General features: G+C 42.0%; 1 protein-coding gene across 1 annotated transcript in view; it reads right to left on the reverse strand.

The window, feature by feature from the left end:
* FAM227A (family with sequence similarity 227 member A) overlaps positions 1–23,117 on the reverse strand; it is a 77,999-nt gene extending 54,882 nt beyond the window's left edge. The window contains exons 1-5 of the mRNA XM_029206736.1: positions 22,976–23,117; positions 14,978–15,060; positions 5,299–5,371; positions 4,605–4,681; positions 2,989–3,135 (exon numbers count right to left, since the gene is read on the reverse strand). Coding sequence (XP_029062569.1) covers positions 2,989–3,135; positions 4,605–4,681; positions 5,299–5,371; positions 14,978–15,060; positions 22,976–23,117 — 522 coding nt within the window. The remainder of the gene's footprint in view (positions 1–2,988; positions 3,136–4,604; positions 4,682–5,298; positions 5,372–14,977; positions 15,061–22,975) is intronic.
* Positions 23,118–24,277: the final 1,160 nt, after the last annotated feature.

The raw sequence follows: 24,277 nt of genomic DNA on the forward strand, positions 1-24,277 counted from the left end.
TTAGGAGGAGCAGAGATCTCTCTCCTGCCCCCATCCTGGATGCAAAGGGAAAGACGCCTTGGCACTCCCTTCAAGCCTACAGAAGCTGAGGGCATGGTGCACTGATACACAAGCCACCCTAGTTAGCAAGGAGCTCTCTGAGCCCTGCTCTTGGCTTTGCCTTTTCCTCCATTCCTCACGTTTCCTTAGAGAGGCAGTATCCTCAGAGAGGTGGAGAGCACAGACTCTGATGCCGCACTGCCTGGATTCTAATCCAGCTCTTAAGCTTATTAGCTGCGTGACCCTGAGCAATGTTACTGAGACTGTCTGTGCTCAGTTTCCTCATCTGGGAAATGGAGATGATGATGACGACAGTCTCTACCTCCAGGACTGCTCTGAGGGTTAAATGAATGAGTGACACACACGCAACGCATACATACTCACTTAGAACAGTGCCAGGCACTTAGGCAACACTTGTTAAGGGTGTGCTAGCTCTTTATTGTTTATTTATTCACGCTCCTGCTTCCTTTCAAAAAGATTTCATTTCAGCTCTTCAACAGATATTTATCGAGCACCTAGGTGCTCAGGATGTTGATGGAGAGTCCCTGCCCTGAAGGTGTTCACAGGTAAACAGACATTTGAGAGAAGGAATCCCAGGAGGAGGCAAGTAAAATTTGGGATGGCCCCCAAGCAGGTTGGAAGAGGGTCCTTTTAAAGCCAGGGCACATATCTACCTTGGGTTTCCTGGGAGCCAGAGAAAAGCAGGAACCAGCATCAGTTATAAGACTAAAAGCATTCCCGTAGATGCACAGTTTTTCTTGGGATTAAGGTCTAAGGAAAACATTCCCCAGGGGACCTAAAAAATGGGACATTAAGTAGCATCGTAGTCACTGTCCTGGGGGCCACCCACACAGCAAATGGAGCAAGAGCACATGCGGCTGGGCCAGCGGGCCTGTCAGGGGCAGCAGAGGTGCTGGAAGGTCTCACAGGAACGGCGGGTCTGTGAAACACCCCATCCATTTCCAAAGGTCTTTCTTCCATTTTTAAATTATATAAAAAGGAAGAAGAAAAAAACCTATAATCTTGTACACCTGAAACTAACACAACATTGTAAATAAACTATGTTTCAATAAAATTTTTTTAAAAAACTACAATCTTATTACTCAGAGAATGCTAGTGATAGCTATGTATGTATGGTTTCACCCCAGATTTTCCTGTGTGTGCTTATGTACTGCAATTTTATATACCGATGTTTTTCATTTAACAACATAGCATAGCATGTTAAAATATACTCTTCATACATATTCACTGTAGTGGCTAAGTAGTCCATCATGTATAAACCAAAAATGACTGTACTCTTCTTCTATTATTGATCATTAAACTTTTCTAATAACATTGGTAATAAAAGCTATCATTTTTTGAGCAATTATGACTTACTAAGCACTGTGCTAAGTGTGCTAATGTATATTATCTTATTTAATTTTACAATAATACTTCAAGGTAGAGACTATTGTTATCCCTATTTTTTTTTTTTTTTTTTGCGGTACGCGGGCCTCTCACTGCTGTGGCCTCTCCCGTTGTGGAGCACAGGCTCCGGACGCGCAGGCTCAGCGGCCATGGCTCAGGGACCCAGCCGCTCCACGGCATGTGGGATCTTCCCGGACCGGGGCACAAACCCGCGTCCCCTGCATCGGCAGGCGGACTCTCAACCACTGCGCCACCAGGGAAGCCCTGTTATCCCTATTTTATAGGACAAGAAACTGGAGCCCAGAGAGCTACTTAACCACCAAAGATGTACTGCCCTCCAGTCCCTTGCTGTCACAGAATCCACGTGGTGAGCATCTTTTTACATTGTCCTGGAGAGAATGTGATGCTCTGAGTGCCTGCTGCTCCTCTACCTCTCTGATAAAGAAAGCAGGGGATCAGGTACCTGATCCCAGGGTGACCACTGCCTGCCCTGGGGACCAGCACCTGGTGAAAGGCAGCTTACTGACTGCAGTCCATGCCAGAGCCCGGCACTGGAAATCCAGCAGACACCATTGTCATACTGGGCAGTGACTGGCCTAAACAGATCATTGCTCTTAGGAAGTCTGAATGCAAGATGGAACAGAGGTAGAGACACAGCCAGAGAGAGGGCAGCAGGGAAAAATCATGAAGAGAGGGCGAAGAAGGCAGAGAAGGGAGAGGGAGACAGGGAGGAGGAGATGGGGGTGGGCAGGGAGAGGGAGAAAGAGGGAGAGATGGGGGTGTGGGTTGAAGCAGCAATGAGAAGTACAGACAGAAGAGACTGCAAAGCTGGGTCCCAAGAATGGGGGTGGGGGTGACTAGTTAGGAGCTGAGGATACAATGTCATAGCTGCTTTGGGGACCCTGGAGTTGTGCCATCGTGAAGGGCGATGAGGCACAGCTGTAAGCCTGCTGAGACCATTTTCTGGGCCTCCTCCCCTCTCCACCCCTCCTCACAACTATCCCCCAGCTCCTGAGTGGCCAGCATTGTCTCACACGCACACAGGTTCTTCAGGGCCTTCGAATTCTCCCTTCCTTCCTTCCTAAGGAACCCAGTGTGAACTGCTCTCCAAGTGGGTGACTCACCCCAAGGGGTACCACAGGGTATGGGAAGTAAATATTCTAACTAATGTCTAATTAAGAAAAAAAAGAAATTAAATTTACCAATATACAACATCGTGACTGACAACAGAACACATATATCATTTATAAAGAAACATATATCATGAGGGTGTGAACTCAAAATGTTGTGCTAATAGGATACGTGATCAGAACAGTTATTTGGGAGACCAGAGGTCTGGGAGAAAGGATGTAGGTTTTGGAGGAAACGTGGGCCTGGCATCTAATCTCAGCTCAGTCACTTGCAAACTGTGTGGCCCTCAGCAACTTAATTGCCACCACTCTTGGTTTCCTGGTGTGTAAAACTGGGACCGCTGTGTCTGCCGCGCAGGTTGGTGTGAGGCTGGCTGGATATCACAGAGGGGCTGCCGCTCTCTTTCCTTACCTTGCCACTAAGGGGGTTTCTCTCAGCCTGGATCACATTGCCCACCATGTCATAGAAGTCCACCCCATTTGGAAGGTTGTTTGGCTTAGAGTCGTCAAACTGTGGATACTGGTACAGCTCTGCCAGCATATTTTTGTCTGCTGTTTTCTGAAGAAAAAAAGCAGAATACGAAAATGGGGTCCATCATTTTGACAGTTTAAAACAATACAGTATCTGCTTTTTATCACGGAGACAATATAACAACCTTATAGACAGAGTGTTTTATAGAGTGCGTTCATGATCCCAGCACCCCTTACCAAACACCTATATACATTATTTCCACTTTCCCTTTCTGGCTTTGAGCACATGTATACAAATATGTATGTTACTTCAATCATTTTAGAATACGTATATGTACACACACACTTTTATGTCCTGCTTTATCCACTTAACTTTAGATTTTTCACATTGTTACACTGTATTCAAATTTATCATTTAAAATAATATATCTTGTTAACAAGATTGCTTTAATTTAACTACTCATCGATCACTTCAAATTAATATTATTTATTAGTAACTTGGAGCATACGGTTCACCCCTTTGGGGTTATTTATTTAGTATGAATTTCTCAAAATTTCTCAAAAATTTCTCAATAATTTCACACAACTATTAGATCAAAGGATACCACTATCCCTATGGTTCTTAACATATACATTAAATGGATTTTTAGAATAAAAATAAAATATAACTATAAAAAATGTAAAAATACAGAAAAGTAGAAAGAGGAAACCTATTACCACCACCCAAAGGCACCTACTGGAAACATTCTGAGGGACTGAGTTCCTCTCTAACTGGGCTATGGCCTTGACAATGGAAGAACTCAGTGATTAACTGCTTTGACTCTGAGTCAGATGTCAGCTCTCCCATTTACTAGCTGTCCTGCCTTGGACAGGACATTAAAATGTGCTCAGCCACCATCATGGGTAGTATGACAGTTTCAATGCAGACCGTCAACCATCGGGCTTTATGCTGTGTGGCTAAAAAGTGAAAAAAGGATAACGTGTTCTCCAGCATTTCAAGGTTTGAATACACACGAGCTGGGTAGTTAAAGAGCCAGCTTAGGAGGATCTTAACTGGGGCGGCTGTATGGCGGGGCCAGGCTGTGGTTGCAGAGGCAGCAGAGAGAGCCTGGCCGCAGGTCCGAGGATCTGAGAGGGAAGCAGGTCTCTGCTACTGAAAAGCTGCCTGATGCTGGACATGTCCTCTGACTGTTCCCGACTGCCAGCGTCCCGGGCTATCTGCAGTGACCGACAAAACCAGCACTGCTGTGGGAATGGGCCCCGCGGAGCTGCATGGCACAGTGGCTGTGTGAACTGAATCTGAACTCACTGTTTCTAAGGGCAAACATCTTCTGAGTTCTAAAAATAAACAGACAAATGACCTCTAGAACACTCCTCATTCTACCTTTTTGAGGCGTTATGAGAAATTCCAGCATTGTTAAAATACTTTAAGATTCTCTAAAAAGGGAATTCTGCCATTTTCCTGCATAGTCACCATCCAGGTGCCAAGTATCCCCTCCCTGGGAATAAAATCTAGCCCATGCCCAGCAGAAACAGACCTAGCCATAGATCCCTTACCCTTTTGATAATGAAAGATTTGACATTCCTGGATTCTGAGCCTTTGCAAATACACTGAGATTTTCTTTCGCTCTTTTCTGCAGAAGTATGGAAGAAGAGAAATAGGATGTGAGTAACCACGGGGTCTGTCCACTGCTGTGTGGTGATCATACCTGTGATTTTTCATTCAACCTGAGCAGTCAGATGACACGCACACTATTAGTCTCCCTAGATCCCACCTGGGTTGCTGACTTACTAAGATTCCCCTCATTTGATTAGACTGCTTGAGCCAGAGAAGCAGCCAGGAGGAGTAGATAAAACGTGGGCTTTGAAGTCAGGCTGGGGAGAATCCAGGACCTGCCACAGACAAGCTGTGTGGCTTTCGGCAACTTGTTCCCTTACCCCCAAGCCTATTCTCTCATCTATAAAACACTTTCTATGGCACCCGCCTCACAGGTAGGGGGCATTAGGAACCTTTAACAGGGGGATACGTATGAAAGCACCTGGTGCAGTGTGTCCCATACAGGTCGTCTGGAAATGGTGTTGTCCCTCCCCCCTTCCTTGCCCTATGCCAAGAAGTCAGATTAAAGGCTCTTTCAGAAGAGGCTAAAAATACCCTCATCTGAGACTCCAGACTCCTACTCGATTACATTTTAGATACTAAAAAACCAAACCCCACAAAAACACCATCAAGGCTATGAGAAAGGAGTTTTGCCTCTGTCTCCCAAGCTGCCGCGACTTCTCTCTCCTTTTAAAGCCTTCTTCTCCATCTCGTACTTCTCAATTGCCTTCAAAAACCAAAAAAGAAATGGGGTTTTAGGGGTTAGTGCAAATCTTAGAGGAGGGCAGGGGTCAGGGAGTAGGCCATTTCTCCTGCTGGTGTGCAAAAGGCCTGGAACAAAGTGCGTGGCAGGGCCTTGCTGTCTCCCACTAGGTGGTAGGGCCTTGGTGGCCATCTGTGTCACTGACCTCATCCCCCTGAGTGTCACCACCGATGTGTCCCCCACCCCCACGCTCTCTCACCTGCCCCTCCTCCTGGCTACGCTCCTGAGGAGTACAGGATTGGGAACAGGGTTCCGATCATGGCTCCACGGGTTACAAGCTACTGTTTGGCCTCTGTAAAGGGGGATAATAATACCTGCCTCCCAGTGCTCTCATAAGGATAAGATATAAAGAATGTAACACGCTTTGAAACACTAGCACAGAGGCTTTCAGATCGGAGCCGCTCAACAAAGGGTAACTATTATTATTATTAATCATCACACCCCTGACCTCTCAAGAGATTTCTCTTGATCTCTGACTCCTCTTACCCCCAGTCCTGCCAAAAAGGGAGGAAAGGAAAATGAATGTCAGTGACCCAGCAAGTTGTACTGATTGTCAACCAGCCCAGCGTTGAGCTTGGGTAACGAAGTTAAAGTATGATTATGTCTTCACCACCCTCAAGGAATTTACAGTCTATTCAGAGAACCAAATCAACACACGTGGAACAATTAAGTCCTAAACTGCTATGTTTAGTATTCAAAGGAGTAAGATCGGTATGGGCTGGAGCAGTCACAGAGGACTGGCCACAGGTGGCGGGGCACGAGTGTTGGGAATACGAGGGATGAGGCATCTCTCCTTAGCTTGATAAACCGTGAAATGCCCCTCCAGCCTTCCCCCGCCTTTCTCCTGAACTGGCGGCCCCGGCCTGCACGATGAGCTAAAGGTACTGGAGTGTGCGCAGGTGTGTGTGTGTGTCAGGGAAGGGGTCACACTGCTAAGCCTATGCATCAACACTGTCACTCCAATTAAGTACACTAGAGAAGGCATGATGGATGGATGAATCGGATGGGTGCGTGTCAATACAGCCATGTCTTTGATACCTGCCAGGATGTCACTGTAGCTGATATTGTCAGGGCCCGGAAGGATGGACAAGATTTGCACAGAGAAAGAACAGAAAAGAGAGTTGAACGCTGGAGGAAAAGCAAGTTTTAGGGCAAGAATGATGAGACCTGAGTTTGCATTTGAGACGACAGAAGGACTTACAGGTGGGGCTGTTCCCTGGGAAGGCAGCTCCCAAACCTGGCTGATGACCAGCCTTGCTGCGGAAGTATTCAGATATACAGGTTCATTAGAATCTGGAATAAACATCCAATCCAAGGAATAAACGTCATTCCTTATCGGGTTCTGAATTGTTTATTTATTGTGGCCCCTGAGTTGTTCTCTATTTAAATTTAAAAAACAATAAATATTTTACATGTTACAAAATCAAATACGGTAAAAAGTCTCCTTCCTACTGCTCACCCAAGACCCTTAGTTTCTTGCACAGCTTTCTAGAGATATTCTGTACCTATTCAGATGAGAGCACACACAGCTCACAGGCCTGTGCCTGGCTCTCTTCACTTTTAGTTTTTAAAAAGCTCCCAGGGGAGTCTGATGATCAGCTAGGTTTAGGTATCACTGCTCTAGGTAGCTGGGAATATGAGACTGAAATACAGGTGAGAAGACAGAATTTGCAAACATATCATTCATTCCACGAATCTTCCCTGAGCACCTACTAAAAGCCAGGTGCCGGGCTGGTGTCCAAGAGAAGATGCAGCTGTGAGCAGTGAAGCCCGTCTCTGCCCTCCGAGGGCTCAGAGACTAGCAGGGAGAAGCCGGTGATTATGAGGTGATTGATGCTGCTGTGGGGAGGGATAGGATGCCAGAAGGGCGCCCCGATGGGGCACCTACACTGATCTTGGGCTGAGGGTGCAGGGAAGGCCTTTCCAGAGGCAGTGGCCTATCGGGAGAGGAAGGAACACACCTACTGCTGGAGCGAATGGTGAAGCTGTGACGGTGGGTGAACAAGCTCCCAAAGGAAGGAGACTGGAAAGAAGAGCTAGGCAAGTTCACGGCCAAAGTCTTGGGGGGAACCCACATTTAGGGCATGGGAGAAGGAATAGAAATAGGACATGGCTGTGGGGGAAGTCGGCAGGGGGTGTCTGGGTCTCAGAAGGAGGCGGCTCCCTCATTTGCTAGTACAGCTATTAAACACTTCTTATGCACCAGGTACGTGCTAGGTGCCACGTGGTAGGGCAGCGTGGAGCCTGGCTATAGGTGCTGACGTGGGAGAAGCAGCCATACAGTCAAGGCCTGATCTATAAAGGGCAGGGCACACCGCAGCCAGCAGAGGTTGGGCAGGGTAGCCCAGGGGTGGGCTCTGGTGGCAACAGGCAGCCAGCATCTGCCGGGTCTGACCAGCTGCCTGTGCAGAGGAGCAGGAAGGATGCTTCCTCCAGGTCATGTGAGGATCCACGATTGCTCCTGCCAGCCCTGGCCCTGTTCTGAGTGGCAACAAAGAACACCGAGGAGCTGTGCCGATGCTGGGCAGCCTTGAAAAGCCACCAGATCCTGCTACTGGGAGAATAATCTCATTCATTTTCCTGGTTCTCAAGTTATCATTAAAAAAAACCACAGAACTGACATATAAATACATTCTTGTTGTAAAATACCCAAACATTACAGAAGTAGTCAGAGTAAAAACAGTTTACCCCCTTCCACCCCACTCCCTTTCCAGAACTGACTCCATCTGATATGCAACCTTCCAGACTTCTCCCCTACACATTTATACATATATAATGTCCTTCTTGTGGGCCAGGCACTGATCTAAGGGTTTTCAGGAGTCTTAACTTGTCCAGTTCTTTCAGAGATGATACATCTATGAGGTAGGTATGTTATTAATGTTATCACTATTTTACAGGAAACTGAGACTCATAAAGGTTAAATAATTTACCTAATGTCACAGTGTGAGAAAACAGTAAAGCAGCAGGAATTTAAACTCTGACAGTCTTATTTTGTGCCTCTGGTGCTATACCCTCATGCACACATACAGAGGTATAAGACTTTTTACATGGAATCATTCCAAATAGTGTGTGTGTCTATTTTGCTTTTATTTACAACTCAATTCTAGAATGTGTTTGACAGTGGGGTAGGGGAAACAGAAGCTCATGGTGTCCTTTCTGCTTCAGTGAAGAATGCCTTCACTTCTGTGAAAAGCAACTTGACTATATTTACCAAAATTTTAAATTTCACTTCTAGGGCTCTAGCTTGCAGAAATATTTGCAAATGAGTCCCAAGATACATGTACAAAAATATTCACACGTTCACTATGATGAAAATAGCACTGAAATACTTATTGATAGGGAAGAGTTAAATTAATTATGCCATATCCAACTTTTCGAATATTATGCAGCTACGAAAAGAATGGGATCAGTCAACAGCACTGACTTTGAAAAATCTCCAAGAGGTATTTATGCTAAAAATAAATAAATAAATAAGAAAAAAAAAAGCAGCTTCCAAAACAATATTTATGGTATGATCCTGATTACATTAAAAAAGAAAACAATAACCCTAAATGTCTATATGGTATATTTCTAATGTATTTTTTAAAAGTTCTGGAAGGATACACACCACATAACTAGCAATGGTTACTTCTAGGGAGGGATCTAGGGCTGAGAGGGAAAATGACTTTCACTGTTTACTTACATACTTGTAGATACCTGAATACTTTAGAATAAGCATGCATTACCTTGCTATTTAAATTTTTTTTAATAAAAGAAAAAGATTGTTGACTCAAGAGCTAAACAGGCCCAAAGGTCAGTACTGGAAAAGCTGAGGTGAGGGTAAAGCTAAAAACTGTGGAGGCAGATCACCAGGTTCAGGACCCTGGGCCAGAGGAACTTGGTGGAGAGCAAGATGACAGGTAGGAAGGGGTGAGGAGGTTTAGGTGGAGTGAACTGGCAGGAAGTAAAGGAGCAGGGTTAAGACAGACCGAAGAAGCAGAGAGAAGGGATGGGAGAGAAGGAGGGCCAGGGAGCATGGTGGACTGAAGATCAGGCCAAGTGAGAACCCACAGAGAAGGTCCTCCCAATCTACAGAACTGCACTGCCAACAAATGACTTGGGTTCTCATCTAGTCTGAGCCTCTTTCATTGTGTTTGGAGACATAGTCAGTAACATAAATGAGTGAAGCCGGCCGAGCGTAAGACCATGTGGCAACCAACACTTTGCCTCCATATCAGGAGCGTCAGGGAGTGGTGGGGACTGTGGCAACCTGGAGACCTCACGCTCTGATAAAGAGAGCCACTGCTGTTCTGCTCCAGCTGATGACCCCACGTGGAAGTGCGGAGGAAACATAACCATTCTTAAATATCCCATATAGCATTTTGTCTTCCCTCAGGAGACAATAATTTACCAGAGCCTAACCCACCTGGGGGAGGGGAAATACCCCAATTCTAGCACCATTTAGCTATCTTGTCCCACCCAAGCGGGGGAAAAAAACTGAGAAGCAATGGTGAAGTCCAGTCCAGAGGTACCGAAGGTTCATCAAAAGACTGAGACCCAACCATAGGACTACAGAACACTCCCCCCACAACGCTCACACCTACCACCACATCACTGAAGGCCTATTCACCACAGTTCCTTTTACCCAGTACGTCATATCTACCTTTCAACAAAAAATTACAAGGCATACTAAAAGGCAAAAGGCACAGTTTGAAGAGCATAAACAAGCATCAGAACCAGAGTCAGACATGGCAGAAATGTTGGACTTATCAGACCAGGAATCTTTTAAAATTATGATTAATGTTCTAAGGGCTTTTACAGAAAAAGCAGGAAACATACAAGAACAGAAGGATAATGTAAACAGAGAATGAACATTCTAAGAAAGGGTCCAAAACAAATGCTAGAGGGGATTTCCCTGGCGGTCCAGTGGTTAAGACTTCGCCTTTCAATGCAGGGGGTGCAGTTCGATCCCTGGTTGGGGAGTTAAGATCCCACATGCCTCGTGGCCAAAAAAACAAAAACATAAAACAGAAGCAATATTGTAGCAAATTCAATAAAGACTTTAAAAATGGTCCACATCAAAAGAATCTTTGGAAAAAAATGCTAGAGATCAAAAACACTAACAAAATAGAAGGATGCCTTTGACGGGCTCATTAGTTGACTAGACATGGCTGAGGAAAGAATCTGAGTTTGAGGAAATGACAATCGAAACTTCCAAAACAGAAAAGCAAAGAGAAAAAAAAAGACTGAAAAATACCCCCCAAACAGAACAGAATATCCAAGAACTATGGGACAACTATTAAAAAGTGTAACATGTGCATAATAGGAATACCAGAAGTAGCAGAAAGAGAGAAAAGAACAGAAGGAATATTTGAAGGAAAAAACGACTGGAAAATTTCCCAAATTAATGTCAGACACCAAAACACAGATCCAGGAAACTCAGATAACACCAAGTAGGATATATGCAAAAAACAAAAACAAAACCCAAAAAACTATACCTAGGTATTTCATATTCAAACTTTAGAAAATCAAAGATAAAAATCTTTAGGGACTTTCCTGGTGGTCCAGTGGGTAAGACCCTGTGCTCCCAATGAAGGGGGCCTGGGTTCAATCCCTGGTCGGGGAACTAGATCCCACACACATGCTGCAACTAAGAAGCATACTAAAACTAAAAGATCCCGCATACCACAATTAAAGATCCCACACGCGGCAACTAAGATCTCACGTGCTGCAACTAAGAGCTGGCGCAGGGCTTCCCTGGTGGCGCAGTGGTTGAGAGTCCGCCTGCCGATGTGGGGGGTGCGGGTTCGGTCCCCAGTACAGGAGGATCCCACATGCCGCAGAGCGGCTGGGTCCGTGAGCCATGGCTGCTGAGCCTGTGCCTCCGGAGCCTGTGCTCCGCAACGGGAGAGGCCACAACAGTGAGAGGGCCGCGTACCGCAAAAAAAAAAAAAAAGAAAAGAAATAAAAATCTTGAAAGAAGCCAGAGGGGGGAATAATACCTTACCTATAAAAGAGCAAAGATAAGAATTACATCCGACTTCTCAGAAACCATGCAAGCAAGAGGAAAATGAAGTGAAATATTTAAAGTGTTAAGGAAAAAAACCCTGCCAACCTGGAATCCTGTACTCTGAAAAATTATCCCTCAAAAGTGAAGGAGAAATGAAGGCTTTCTCAGACAAACGAAAACTGAGGGAATTTGTTGCCAGTATATCTGCCGTGAAGAAATGCTGAAAGAAGTTTTTTAGAGGGAAGGAAAATGATACAGGTCAGAAACTTGGATCTACATAAAGAAAGGAAGTGCATCAAAGAATGAATCAGCGAAAGTAAAATAAAAAATTTTGTTTTTTTATTCTTAATTGATCTAACAGATAGCAGTTTGTTCAAAATAATAGTAGCAATGTGTGTGTATATACATATACACACATACACAAGTGAAATGAAATGAATGATGGCAATGATACAAAAGACAGGAGGATGGAATTAGGAATATTTTATTATTATAAAGTATTTGCATTACCCGTGAAGTGGTATAGTAATATTTGAAAGTAGACTTAGATTAGTTGTAAATGTATATTTTAAACTCTAGGGCAACCACTAAAAAAAGTACAAAAAGTACAAAAAGAAGTATGATTGATATGCTAAGAAAGGAGAGAGAATAAAATCACATAAAATGCTCAATTAAAACCACAAAAGGCAGAAAAAGTTTGGAAGACAAAAGTAGGAAAAAAGGGGACTTCCCTGGTGGTCCAGTGGTTAAGAATCCGCCTTCCGGTGCAGGGGACGTGGGTTCGATCCCTGATCAGGGAACTAGGATCCCACATGTCGCGGGGAAACTAAGCCCACACGCCACAACCACTGAGCCCATGTACCATAACTAAAGAGAAGCCCATGCGCCACAACAAAGAGCCCGGGTGCTGCAACTAAGACCTGACACAGCCAAAAAATAAAAATAAATTAAAAATAAATAAATATTTTAAAACATAGGAACAAAGAACAGGCCAACAAATAGAAAACAGAACAAATATGGTAGATATTAATCCAACTATATTAATAATCACTTTAAACATGAAAGGTCTAAATATGCCAATTAAAAGACAGAGATTGTCAGAGTAAATCCAAAAACAAGATCCAAAATACTTTGTCTATAAGAAACCCATTTTAAATATAAATAAATATATAGATTAGAAGTAAAGGGATGAAGAAAGATATACCATACTAACACTAATTAAAAAAAAAAAGTATATTTCACTTAGAGCAGACTTCAGGTCCAAGAAAGTTATCAGGGATAAAGAGGGGCATTATATAATGATAAAGGGGTCAATACACCAAGAAGACTTAACAATCTTAATGTGTATGTGCCTAACAGAGCATCAAAATACATGAGGCAAAAAAAGAATTGCATGGACAATGAATCCATTGATGAATCTACCATAATAGTTAGAGACTTTAATACTCCTCTGTTAGAAAGGGACAGATCCTGCAGACAGAAAATTAGTAAGAAAATAGCTGAACTCAACAGCATCATCAATCAACTGGATATGTGCCCTTTCCTATAACCAACAATGAACAAGTGGAATTTGAAATTAAAAACACAATACCATTTATATTAACAAAAAAACGAAATACATAGGTATAAATCTAATAAAATATGTACAAGATCAAAATAAGAAAAACTATAAAACTGATGAAATAAATTAAACAACTAAATAAATGGAGATATTCCATGTTCACAGATGGAAAGGCTCAATATTGTCAAGACGTCAGTTCTTCCCAACTTGATCGATGCAGTCCCAATCAAAATCCCAGCAACTTATTTGTCAACATTGACAAACTAACTCTAAACTTTACATGGAGAAGTAAAAGACCCAGAATAGCAAACCCAGCATTGAAGGAGAACTGACACTACTTGACTTCAAGACTTACTTACTATAAAACTACAGTAATCAAGACAGCGTGGCATTGGCCAAAAAAACAGACAAATAGATCAATGGAACAGAATAGAGAGTCCAGAAATAGACCCACATAAACAAAGTCAATTGATCTTTGACAAAGAGGCAAAGGCAATACAATGGAGCAAAGATAGACTTTTCAACAAATGGTGCTCGAACAACTGAACATCCAAACGCAAAATAACGAACCCATACACAGACCTTACATCTTTCACAAAAATTAAGTCAAAATGGATAACAGACCTAAATATAAAACTCCTAGAAGATAACCTAGATGAGAAAACCTAGATGACCCTGGGTTTCGCAATGACTTTTTAGATACATCAGAGGCATGATCCATGAAAGAAATAACTGATAAGCTGGACTTCATTAAAACTTAAAACTTCTGCTCTACAAAGGACAATGTCAAGAGAAAAAGAAGACCAGCCACAGACTGGAGAGAATATTTGCAAAAGATACATTTGATAAAGGACTGTTATCCAAAATATACAAAGAAATCTTAAAACCCAACAATAAGAAAACAAACAACTCAATTAAAAAATGGGGCAAACACCTCAACAGACACCTCACCACCAAACAAGATATACAGGTGGAAAGTAAGCATATAAAAAGATGTTTAATATCACGTTATTAGAGAACTGCAAATTAAAACAGGGAGATATCACAGTATACTGGTTAGCATGGCCAAAATCCCAAACACTGACAACACCAAATGCTGATGATGATGTGGAGCAACAGGAACTCTCATTCACTGCTGGTGGGAATGCAAAAGGGCACAGCCACTTTGGGAGACAATTTGGCAGTCTCTTACTATACTAAACATACTCTTACCATATGGTCCAGGATTCATGCTCCTTGGTATTTACCCAAATGAACTGAAAATACATGTCCACACACAAAACCCTGCATATGAATGTTTATAGAAGCTTTATTCAAAGTTGCCAAAACTCAGAAGCAACCAACATGCCCCTCAGTAGGTAAACAGATAAATAAACTGTGGACATCCAAACAACAGAATACTATTCAGCGCAAAAAAGTAATGAGCTATCAAGCCATGAAAACACATGGAGAAACCTTAAAGACGTATTACTAAGTAAAAGAAACCAATCTGAAAAGGTTACATACTTTATGATTCCAATTCTATGACATTCTGGAAAAGGTAAAACTAAGGAGATAGCAAAAGATCAGTGGTTGCCAAGGACTGCGGGGAGAGAGGGATGAATAGCAGCACAGAGGATTTTTAGGGCAGTGAAACTATTCCGTATAATACTATAAGGGTGGACGCATACCATTATACATTTGTCCAAACTCATAGAATGTACAGCACAAGGAGAGAAACCTAATGTAAACATGGGCTTTGGGTGAATGTGATGTGTCAATTTAGGTTCATCAATTATAATAAATGTTCCACTCTGGTGATGGGGAGGTTGTGCATGTGTGGGGACAGGGAGGGGTATGTGGGAACTCCGCACTTTCAGCTCAATTTTGCTATGAACCCAGAACTTCTCTAAGAATAAAGTTTATCAATTTTAAAAATAGATCTTTGATACTTCTATTGTGCAAATGTGCTTTCAAATAAGTAGAGGGGCCCCTAGGGCCCTTCCTTGCTGGAAGCCTTGCCTCAGCACACATAACTTACCAGGCTGTGCACCAACGGGTTGGGACTCAGATCTGTCTCAGCAATCCCTTGGTTCACCTGCTGTATGGAGCCAGTGCAGCAGGCTGGGAGGTGAGTCTGTTAAGGAAACTTTCTGGGTGATGACTACACACAAATAGAACAGGATAGGGCGAGCCTGTAAAGAAAAGCAGCTCACTGCCTTTCTGTGCTTTTTTTTTTTTTCCCCACAGTTCATTTATTTATTTATTTTTTTAAATTTAATTAATTTTTTTATACAGCAGGTTCTTTTTTTTTTTTTTTTTTGCGGTACGCAGGCCTCTCACTGTTGTGGCCTCTCCCGCTGTGGAGCACAGACTCCGGACGTGAAGGCTCAGAGGCCATGGCTCACAGGCCCAGCCGCTCCACGGCACGTGGGATCTTCCCGGACCGGGGCACGAACCCGCGTCCCCTGCATCGGCAGGCGTACTCTCAACCACTGCGCCACCAGAGAAGCCCACAGGTTCTTATTAGTCATCAATTTTATACACATCAGTGTATACATGTCAATCCCAGTTGGTGCAATTCATCACACTACCACCCGCAACCCCCCCACCACTTTACCCCCTTGGTGTCCATATGTTTGTTCTCTACATGTGTCTCAATTTCTGCCCTGCAAACTGGTTCATCTGTACCATTTTTCTAGGTTCCACATATATGCGTTAATATACGATATTTGTTTTTCTCTCTCTGACTTACTTCACTCTGTATGACAGTCTCTAGATCCATCCACGTCTCAACAAATGACCCAATTTCATTCCTTTTTATGGTTGAGTAACATTCCATTGTATATATGTACCACATCTTCTTTATCCATTCGTCTCTCGATGGGCATTTAGGTTGCTTCCATGACCTGGCTATTGTAAATAGCGCTGCAATGAACATTGGGGTACATGTGCTTTTTTGAATTATGGTTTTCTCTGGGTATATACCCAGTAGTGGGATTGCTGGATGATATGGTAATTTTATTTTTAGTTTTTTAAGGAACCTCCATAATGTTCTCCATAGTGACTGTATCAATTTACATTCCCACCAACAGTGCAAGAGGGTTCCCTTTTCTCCACACCCTCTCCAGCATTTGTTGTTGTAGATTTTCTGATGACGCCCATTCTACCTGGTGTGAGGTGACACCTCATTGTGGTTTTGATTTGCATTTCTCTAATAATTAGTGATGTTGAGCAGCTTTTCATGTGCTTCCTGGCCATCTGTATGTCTTCTTTGGAGAAATGTCTATTTAGGTCATCTGCTCATTTTCGGATTGGGTTGTTTGTTTTTTTTAATATTGAGCTGCATGAGCTGTTTATATATTTTGGAGATTAATCCTGTGTCTGTTGATTCGTTTGCAAACATTTTCTCCCATTCTGAGGGTTCTCTTTTCGTCTTGTTTATGGTCTTCTTTGCTGTGCAAAAGCTTTGAACTTTCATTAGGTCCCATTTGTTTATTTTTGTTTTTATTTCCATTACTCTAGGAGGTGGATCAAAAAAGATCTTACTGTGATTTATGTCAAAGAGTGTTCTTCCTTTGTTTTCCTCTAAGAGTTTTATAGTGTCCGGTCTTACATTTAGGTCTCTAATTCATTTTGAGTTTATTTTTGTGTATGGTGTTAGGGAGTGTTCTAATTTCATTCTTTTACATGTAGCTGTCTAGTTTTCCCAGCACCACTTATTGAAGACACTGTCTTTTCTCCATTGTATATCCTTGCCTCCTTTGTCATAGATTAGTTGACCATACGTGTGTGGGGTTATCTCTGGGCTTTCTATCTTGTTCCATTGACCTATGTTTCTGTTTCTGTGCCAGTACCATATTGTGTTGATTAGTGAAGCTTTTTAGTATAGTCTGAAGTCAGTGAGTCTGATTCCTCCAGCTCTGTTTTTTTCCCACAAGACTGCTTTGGCTATTCGGGGTCTTTTGTGTCTCCATACAAATTTTAAGATTTTTTGTTCGAGTTCCGTAAAAAATGCCATTGATAATTTGATAGGGATTGCACTGAATCTGTAGATTGCTTTGGGTGATATAGTCATTTTCACAATATTGATTCTTCCAATCCAAGAACATGGTATATCTCTCCATCTGTTGGTATCATCTTTAATTTCTTTCATCAGTGTCTCGTAGTTTTCTGCATACAGGTCTTTTGTCTCCCTAGGTAGGTTTATTCCTAGGTATTTTATTCTTTTTGTTGCAATGGTAAATGGGAGTGTTTCCTTAATTTCTCTTTCAGGTTTTTCATCATTAGTGTATATAGGAATGCAAGAGATTTCTGTGCATTAATTTTGCAAACTGCAACTTTACCAAATTCATTGACTAGCTCTAGTAGTTTTCTGGTGGCATCTTTAGGATTCTCTATGTATAGTACCATGTCATCTGCAAACAGTGCCAGTTTTACTTCTTCTTTTCCAATTTGGATTCCTTTTATTTCTTTTTCTTCTCTGATTGCTGTGGCTAGGACTTCCAAAACCGTGTTGAATAATAGTGGTGACAGTGGACATCCTTGTCTCCTTCCTGATCTTAGAGGAAATGCTTTCAGTTTTTCACCATTGAGAATGATGTTTGCTGTGGGTTTGTCATATATGGCCTTTATTATGTTGAGGTAGGTTCCCTCTATGCCCACTTTCTGGAGAGTTTTTTTCATAAATGGGTGTTGAATTTTGTCAAAAGCTTTTTCTGCATCGACTGAGATGATCATATGGTATTTATTCTTCAATTTGTTAATATGGTGTATCACATTGATTTGCGTATATTGAAGAATCCTTGCAACCTTGGAATAAATCCCACTTGATCATGGTGTATGATCGTTTTAATGTGTTGTTGGATTCTGTTTGCTAGTATTTTGTTGAGGATTTTTGCATCTATGTTCATCAGTGATATTGGCCTGTAGTTTTCTTTTTTTGTGACATCTTTGTCTGGTTTTGGTATCAGGGTGATGGTGGCCTCATAGAATGAGTTTGGGAGTGTTCCTTCCTCTGCAATTTTTTGGAAGAGTTTGAGAAGGATGGGTGTTAGCTCTTCTCTAAATGTTTGATAGAATTCACCTGCGAAGCCATCTGGTCCTGGACTTTTGTTCCTTGAAAGAATTTTAATCACATTTTCAATTTCATTACTTGTGATTGGTCTGTTCATATTTTCTATTTTTTCCTGGTTCAGTCTTGGAAGGTTATACCTTTCTAAGAATTTGTCCATTTCTTCCAGATGGTCCATTTTATTGGCATAGAGTTGCTTATAGTAGTCTCTTAGGATGCTTTGTATTTCTGCAGTGTCTGTTGTAACTTCTCCTTTTTCATTTCTAAGTTTATTGATTTGAGTCCTCTCCCTCTTTTTCTTGATGAGTCTGGCTAATGGTTTATCAATTTTGCTTATCTTCTCAAAGAAACAGCTTTTAGTTTTATTGATCTTTGCTATTGTTTTCCTTGTTTCTATTTCATTTTTTTCTGCTCTGATCTTTATGATTTCTTTCCTTCTGCTAACTTTGGGTTTTGTTTGTTCTTCTTTAGTTCCTTTAGGTGTAAGGTTAGATTGTTTATTTGAGATTTTTCTTGTTTCTTGAGGTAGGCTTGTATAGCTATAAACTTCCCTCCTAGAACTGCTTTTGCTGCATCCCATAGGTTTTGGATTGTCGTGATTTCATTGTCATTTGTCTGTAGGCATTTTTTGATTTCCTCTTTGATTTCTTCAGTGATGTCTTGTTTATTTAGTAACGTATTGTTTAGCCTCCATGTGTTTGTGTTTCTTACTTTTTTTCCCTGTAATTCGTTTCTAATCTCATAACGCTGTGGTCAGAAAAGATGCTTGATATGATTTCAATTTTCTTAAATTTACTGAGGCTTGATTTGTGACCCAAGATGTGATCTATCCTGGAGAATGTTCCGTGCACACTTGAGAAGAAAGTGTAATCTGCTGTTTTTGTATGGAATGTCCTATAAATATCAATTAAATCTACCTGGTCTATTGTGTCATTTAAAGCTTCTGTTTCCTTATTTATTTTCATTTTGGATGATCTGTCCACTACGATTAGTGAGGTGTTAAAGTCCCCCACTATTATTGTGTTACTGTCAGTTTCCTCTTTTATAGCTGTTAGCAGTTGCCTTATGTATTGAGGTGCTCCTATGTTGGGTGCATATATATTTATAATTGTTTTATCTTCTTCTTGGATCAATGCCATGATCATTATGTAGTGTCCTTCCTTGTCTCTTCTAACATTCTTTATTTTAAAGTCTATTTTATCTGATATGAGTATTGCTACTCCAGCTTTCTTTTGATTTCCATTTGCATGGAATATCTTTTTCCACCCCCTCACTTTCAGTCTGTATGTGTCCCTAGGTCTGAAGTGGGTCTCTTGTAGACAGCATATAGATGGGTCTTGTTTTTGTACCCATTCAGCAAGCCTGTGTCTTTTGGTTGGAGCATTTAATCCATTCATGTTTAAGGTAATTATCAATATGTATGTTCCTATGACCATTTTCTTCATTGTTTTGGGTTTGTTTTTGTAGGTCCTTTTCTTCTCTTGTGTTTCCCACTTAGAGAAGTTCCTTTAGCATTTGCTGTAGAGGTGGTTTGGTGGTGCTGAATTCTCTTAGCACCTTATGGAAGTTCCCTTGTATGTTATTTGTCGTTTTACCCTTGCTGCTTTCAATAAGTTTTTCTTTGTGTTTAATTTTTGCCAATTTGATTACTATGTGTCTCGGCGTGTTTCTTCTTGGGTTTATCCTGTATGGGACTCTCTGCACTTCCTGGACTTGGGTGGCTATTTCCTTTCCCATGTTAGGGAAGTTTTCGAATATAATCTCTTCAAATATTTTCTCTGGTCCTTTCTCTCTCTCTTCTCCTTCTGGGACCCCTATAACATGAGTGTTGTTGCGTTTAATGTTGTCCTAGAGGTCTCTTAGGCTGTCTTCATTTCTTTTCATTCTTTTTTCTTTATTCTGTTCCACAGCAGTGAATTCCACCATTCTGTCTTCCAGGTCACTTATCCGTTCTTCTGCTTCAGTTATTCTGCTGTTGATTCCTTCTAGTGTAGTTTTTATTTCAGTTATTGTATTGTTCATCTCTGTTTGTTTGTTCTTTAATTCTTCTAGGTCTTTGTTAAACATTTCTTGCATCTTCTCGATCTTTGCCTCCATTCTTTTTCCGAGGTCCTGGATCATCTTCACTATCATTATTCTGAATTCTTTTTCTGGAAGGTTGCCTATCTCCACTTCATTCAGTTGTTTTTCTGAGGTTTTATCTTGTTCCTTCATCTGGTACATAGCCCTCTGCCTTTTCATCTTGTTTATCTTTCTGTGAATGTGGTTTTGTTCCACAGGCTGCAGGCCTGTAGTTCTTTTTGCTTCTGCTGTCTGCCCTCTGGTGGATGAGGCTATCTAAGAGGCTTGTGCAAGTTTCCTGAAGGGAGGGACTGGTGGTGGGTAGAGCTGACTGTTGCTCTGGTGGGCAAAGCTCAGCAAAACTTTAATCTGCTTGACTGCTGATGGGTGGGGCTGGGTTCCCTCCCTGTTGGTTGTTTGGCCTGAGGCGACCCAACACTGGAGCCTACCTGGGTTCTTTGCTGGGGCTAATGGTGGACTCTGGGGGGGCTCACGCCAAGGAGTACTTCCCAGAACTTCCGCTGCCACTGTCCTTGTCCCCACGGTGAGCCACAGCCACCCCTGCCTCTGCAGGAGACCCTCCAACACTAGCAGGTAGGTCTGGTTCAGTCTCCCCTGGGGTCACTGCTCCTTCCCCTGGGTCCTGATGCACACACTACTTTGTGTGTGCCCTCCAAGGGTGGAGTCTCTGTGTCCCCCAGTCCTGTTGAAGTCCTGCATTCAAATCCCAGTAACCTTCAAAGTGTGATTCTCTAGGAATTCCTCCTCCCGTTGCCGGACTCCCAGGTTGGGAAGCCTGATGTGGGGCTCAGAACCTTCACTCCAACGGGTGGACTTCTGTGGTATAAGTGTTCTCCAGTCTGTGAGTCACCCACGCAGCAGTTATGGGATTTGATTTTACTGTGATTGCACCCCTCCTACCGTCTCATTGTGGCTTCTCCTTTGTCTTTGGATGTGGGGTATCTTTTTTGGTGAGTTCCAGTGTCCTCCTGTCGGTTACTGTCCAGCAGCTCGTTGTGATTCTGGTGTTCTCACAAGAGGCAGTGAGAGCACATCCTTCTACTCTGCCATCTTGGTTCAGGGCCCTCTGTGCTGTCTTTTCACTTAATTATTTTCTCTGCGAACATTCACACTTCTTTTATCTTGTGTTAAATGAGTTGCTTTATAAATTATAAACAAAAATTAACCATATTCTAGACACCTTGGAAAATATAAAAAGAATCATCTATTACGCTACCACCCTAACAACTTGTTAGGTTTTCGGGAGACTTCCTTCTAGCATTATGATATACACACATTTTTACATAATTATAATATCAGTGGATGCCTATTTTACTACTCTGACTTCTCTCCTACTCATTATTATGATTATTTTCCATAAAGCTAAATAATCTTCATAATATTTTAAATGGCAGAATACAAATCCATTTAGAGAATGCATCTTAATAGACTTAACTGTACCTTGGCTATTGAATATTTAAGTTGTTTATAATTGTTTTACAAGTACAGATAATGCTGTGATGCACACAGTCACACAGAGAGCTGTTTCTGTCAGGTGAAGGATGCCTGGGTCCAAGGGCATCTCAACCTTGTTTATCACTGTTGAAATCGCTGCTCAGTTCAATGCACCCTCTTACTACCCTCTCTACGTTTGCATTTCTTTCTGTCTTAGCCTCAATTGGTCTAGGATATATCCTTTGTAAAAGCCCCATAATCCTACCACTCCTCATTGCCTTCATATATAGCAAGGTTCACTGTTACTTCCATTACCCTCAAGTGTTCTTACAAATCAGAGGATACTTGACAAATGGAGATGCCAAGGAGGGACATGACAGATCATAGGAAGTGAAATGGATTACTTAGGTTGAGATAAGTGTAGGATTAAGAAGAAAGAGGGTACATTAGAAAAAGGCCCAGGAAAGTGAGACCCTGAAATAGATCCTGATGGGATCATTTGTGCTCATCTTGAGAAGGGTTTCTGAGAGGCATGGAAAGTGAGGTGATGCAGAGGGATACATGCAGTTTGGTTGGCAGGAGGATGACTTGAAGGTAAATGAGCTCTATATAAGATGGAAAGACAGGGTTATTTATAACCTGAGAGGGTCTTTATTTGCTGGATGAGTTCTATGGTCCCCCAGAGGCGGGATTCTGTGGGTCCCTGAGATACAAGGTTCAGGGTCAGAAATGAGATCAGGATCAATAAAGGCAGAGTCAGAGAAGAAAGATGCTGGTAGAGCCTGGATGATGTCAGAAGGGGCAAAGTCTGGGCCCAAGTAGAGGTGCTGGCAGTGGCAGGTGAGAAGAGGAAAGGTCAAAGGGAGTAAAAAAAAAAAAAAAAGAAAATGAAAAGAAAGAAAAAAAAGGGAATTCCTTGGTGGTCCAGTGGTTAGAACTCTGCACTTGCACTGCCGAGGGCCTGGGTTCAATCCCTGATCAGGGAACTAAGATCCTGCAAGCTGCGGTGCGGCGTGGCCACAAAAAGAAAAAGAAAAAAATTTTTTTTTAAAGTTGGGCACTCAGCTAACTAGTCTGAGGGCAGAGGGCTGGACTACAACTTAGTTTCTATCTATAAGTTTAATTCTTTGGAAGGCAGAAGGGAAAGAAAGAGACAATGGGGTAAAAAGAACATTTTTTTCTCTTCTTCCCCATTCTTTCAATGAATATTTCCAGTATGTCTCCCTTTAGGGCTCTTTCTGATTATCTTAGTAAAACAAACTCAAGACAAACAATCCTTCACAGCTTCATATTCTTTTAAAGGACAGGTAGGGCTTAAGTAATTGAAAAAAATTAACAAACATATAAGAAACGAGCTAGTAAGTGGTGTATGTTATAGACTCGAGCCCAGGTTACACCTCTGCACGGGTGTGTTTGGTCTCTACTGCAGACGGCACCACAGAAGGATACAGGGTGGACTGTCCTCCAGATTCTTCCTCATGGCATCCTTCATTGCTTTCCGTGCAGTGAATGAGACAGGCAGGTGCTCATCTACTGGCACCATTGGCAAGGCAGTGAAATTGATGACATCCATGTTCCTGAAATCAGCCATTGTCCAGTTTCTTGTAAACTGACAAACAGTAAGTTTCCACTTTTAAGAGCCTCTCATTCCTCACTACAATCTTGTTTTCTGTTCCACCAGCCTCCTGGGAATCACAAATAGCATACAACCATCTTAGAAAGCACAACCACGCTCATCTTGTAAGCAGGGCTGATAGCGAGATACATGCTGCATGTTAATGGGGAATAAAGGCTTTTGTCTGAGAAGCCCATTTTTTAAAATTTTTATTGGAGTATAGCTGATTTACAATGTTGTGTTAGTTTCTGCTGTACAGCAAAGTGAATCCGTTATACATATACATATATCCATTCTTTTTAGATTCTTTTCCCATACAGGTCATTACAGAGTATTGAGTAGAGTTCCCTGTGCGATACAGTAGGCCCTTATTAGTTATCTATTTTATATATAGTAGTGTGTATATGTCATTCCCAATCTCCCAATTTATCCCTCCCCTGCCCCTTTCCCCCTTGGTAATCATAAATTTGTTTTCTACATCTGTGACTCTATTTCTGTTTTGTAAATAAGTTCATTTGTACCATATTTTTAGATTCCACATATAAGTGATATCATATGGTATTTGTTTTTCTCTTGTCTGACTTACTTCACTCAGTATGACAATCTCTAGGTCCTCCCATGTTGCTGCAGATGGCGTTATTTCATTCTTTTTTATGGCTGGGTAATGTTCCATTGTATATATGTACCACATGAGAAGCCCACATGTGTACATTGTATATAGGTACCACATTCTTAACAGAGAACTTCAAGGCATATATACTTTTGCTTTCTACCTGCTGATCCCCACCACCCCCTGATGAGAATTATTCTGGTTTTAAAAATAAGGCGACTAGGGAATTCCTGGTGGTCCAGTGGTTAGGACTCGGCGCTCTCACTGCCAGGGGCCCGGGTTCCATCCCTGGTTGGGAAACTAAGATCCCGTAAGCCACACGGTGTGGCCAAATAAATAAATAAATAAAAATAAGAAGACTAGACTGCTGAAAAGACGGGGCTCCAGACCATCCAGCAAGCCAGTTTCCAAGTTAGAAATCCAGTCAAATCTCTTTGGCTCTCTGAGCCTCACCTGTAAAGTCAGAGATTTGGATTAGGTCCCTAAGCCCCTTTTCAGCCCTCAGATGCTGGGCTTCTATGATACT

The sequence above is a fragment of the Monodon monoceros genome, unplaced genomic scaffold (genome assembly GCF_005190385.1).
Source record: "Monodon monoceros isolate NGI ecotype Baffin Bay Population unplaced genomic scaffold, NGI_Narwhal_1 Super_Scaffold_6, whole genome shotgun sequence".
NCBI classification, from domain to species: domain Eukaryota; kingdom Metazoa; phylum Chordata; class Mammalia; order Artiodactyla; family Monodontidae; genus Monodon; species Monodon monoceros.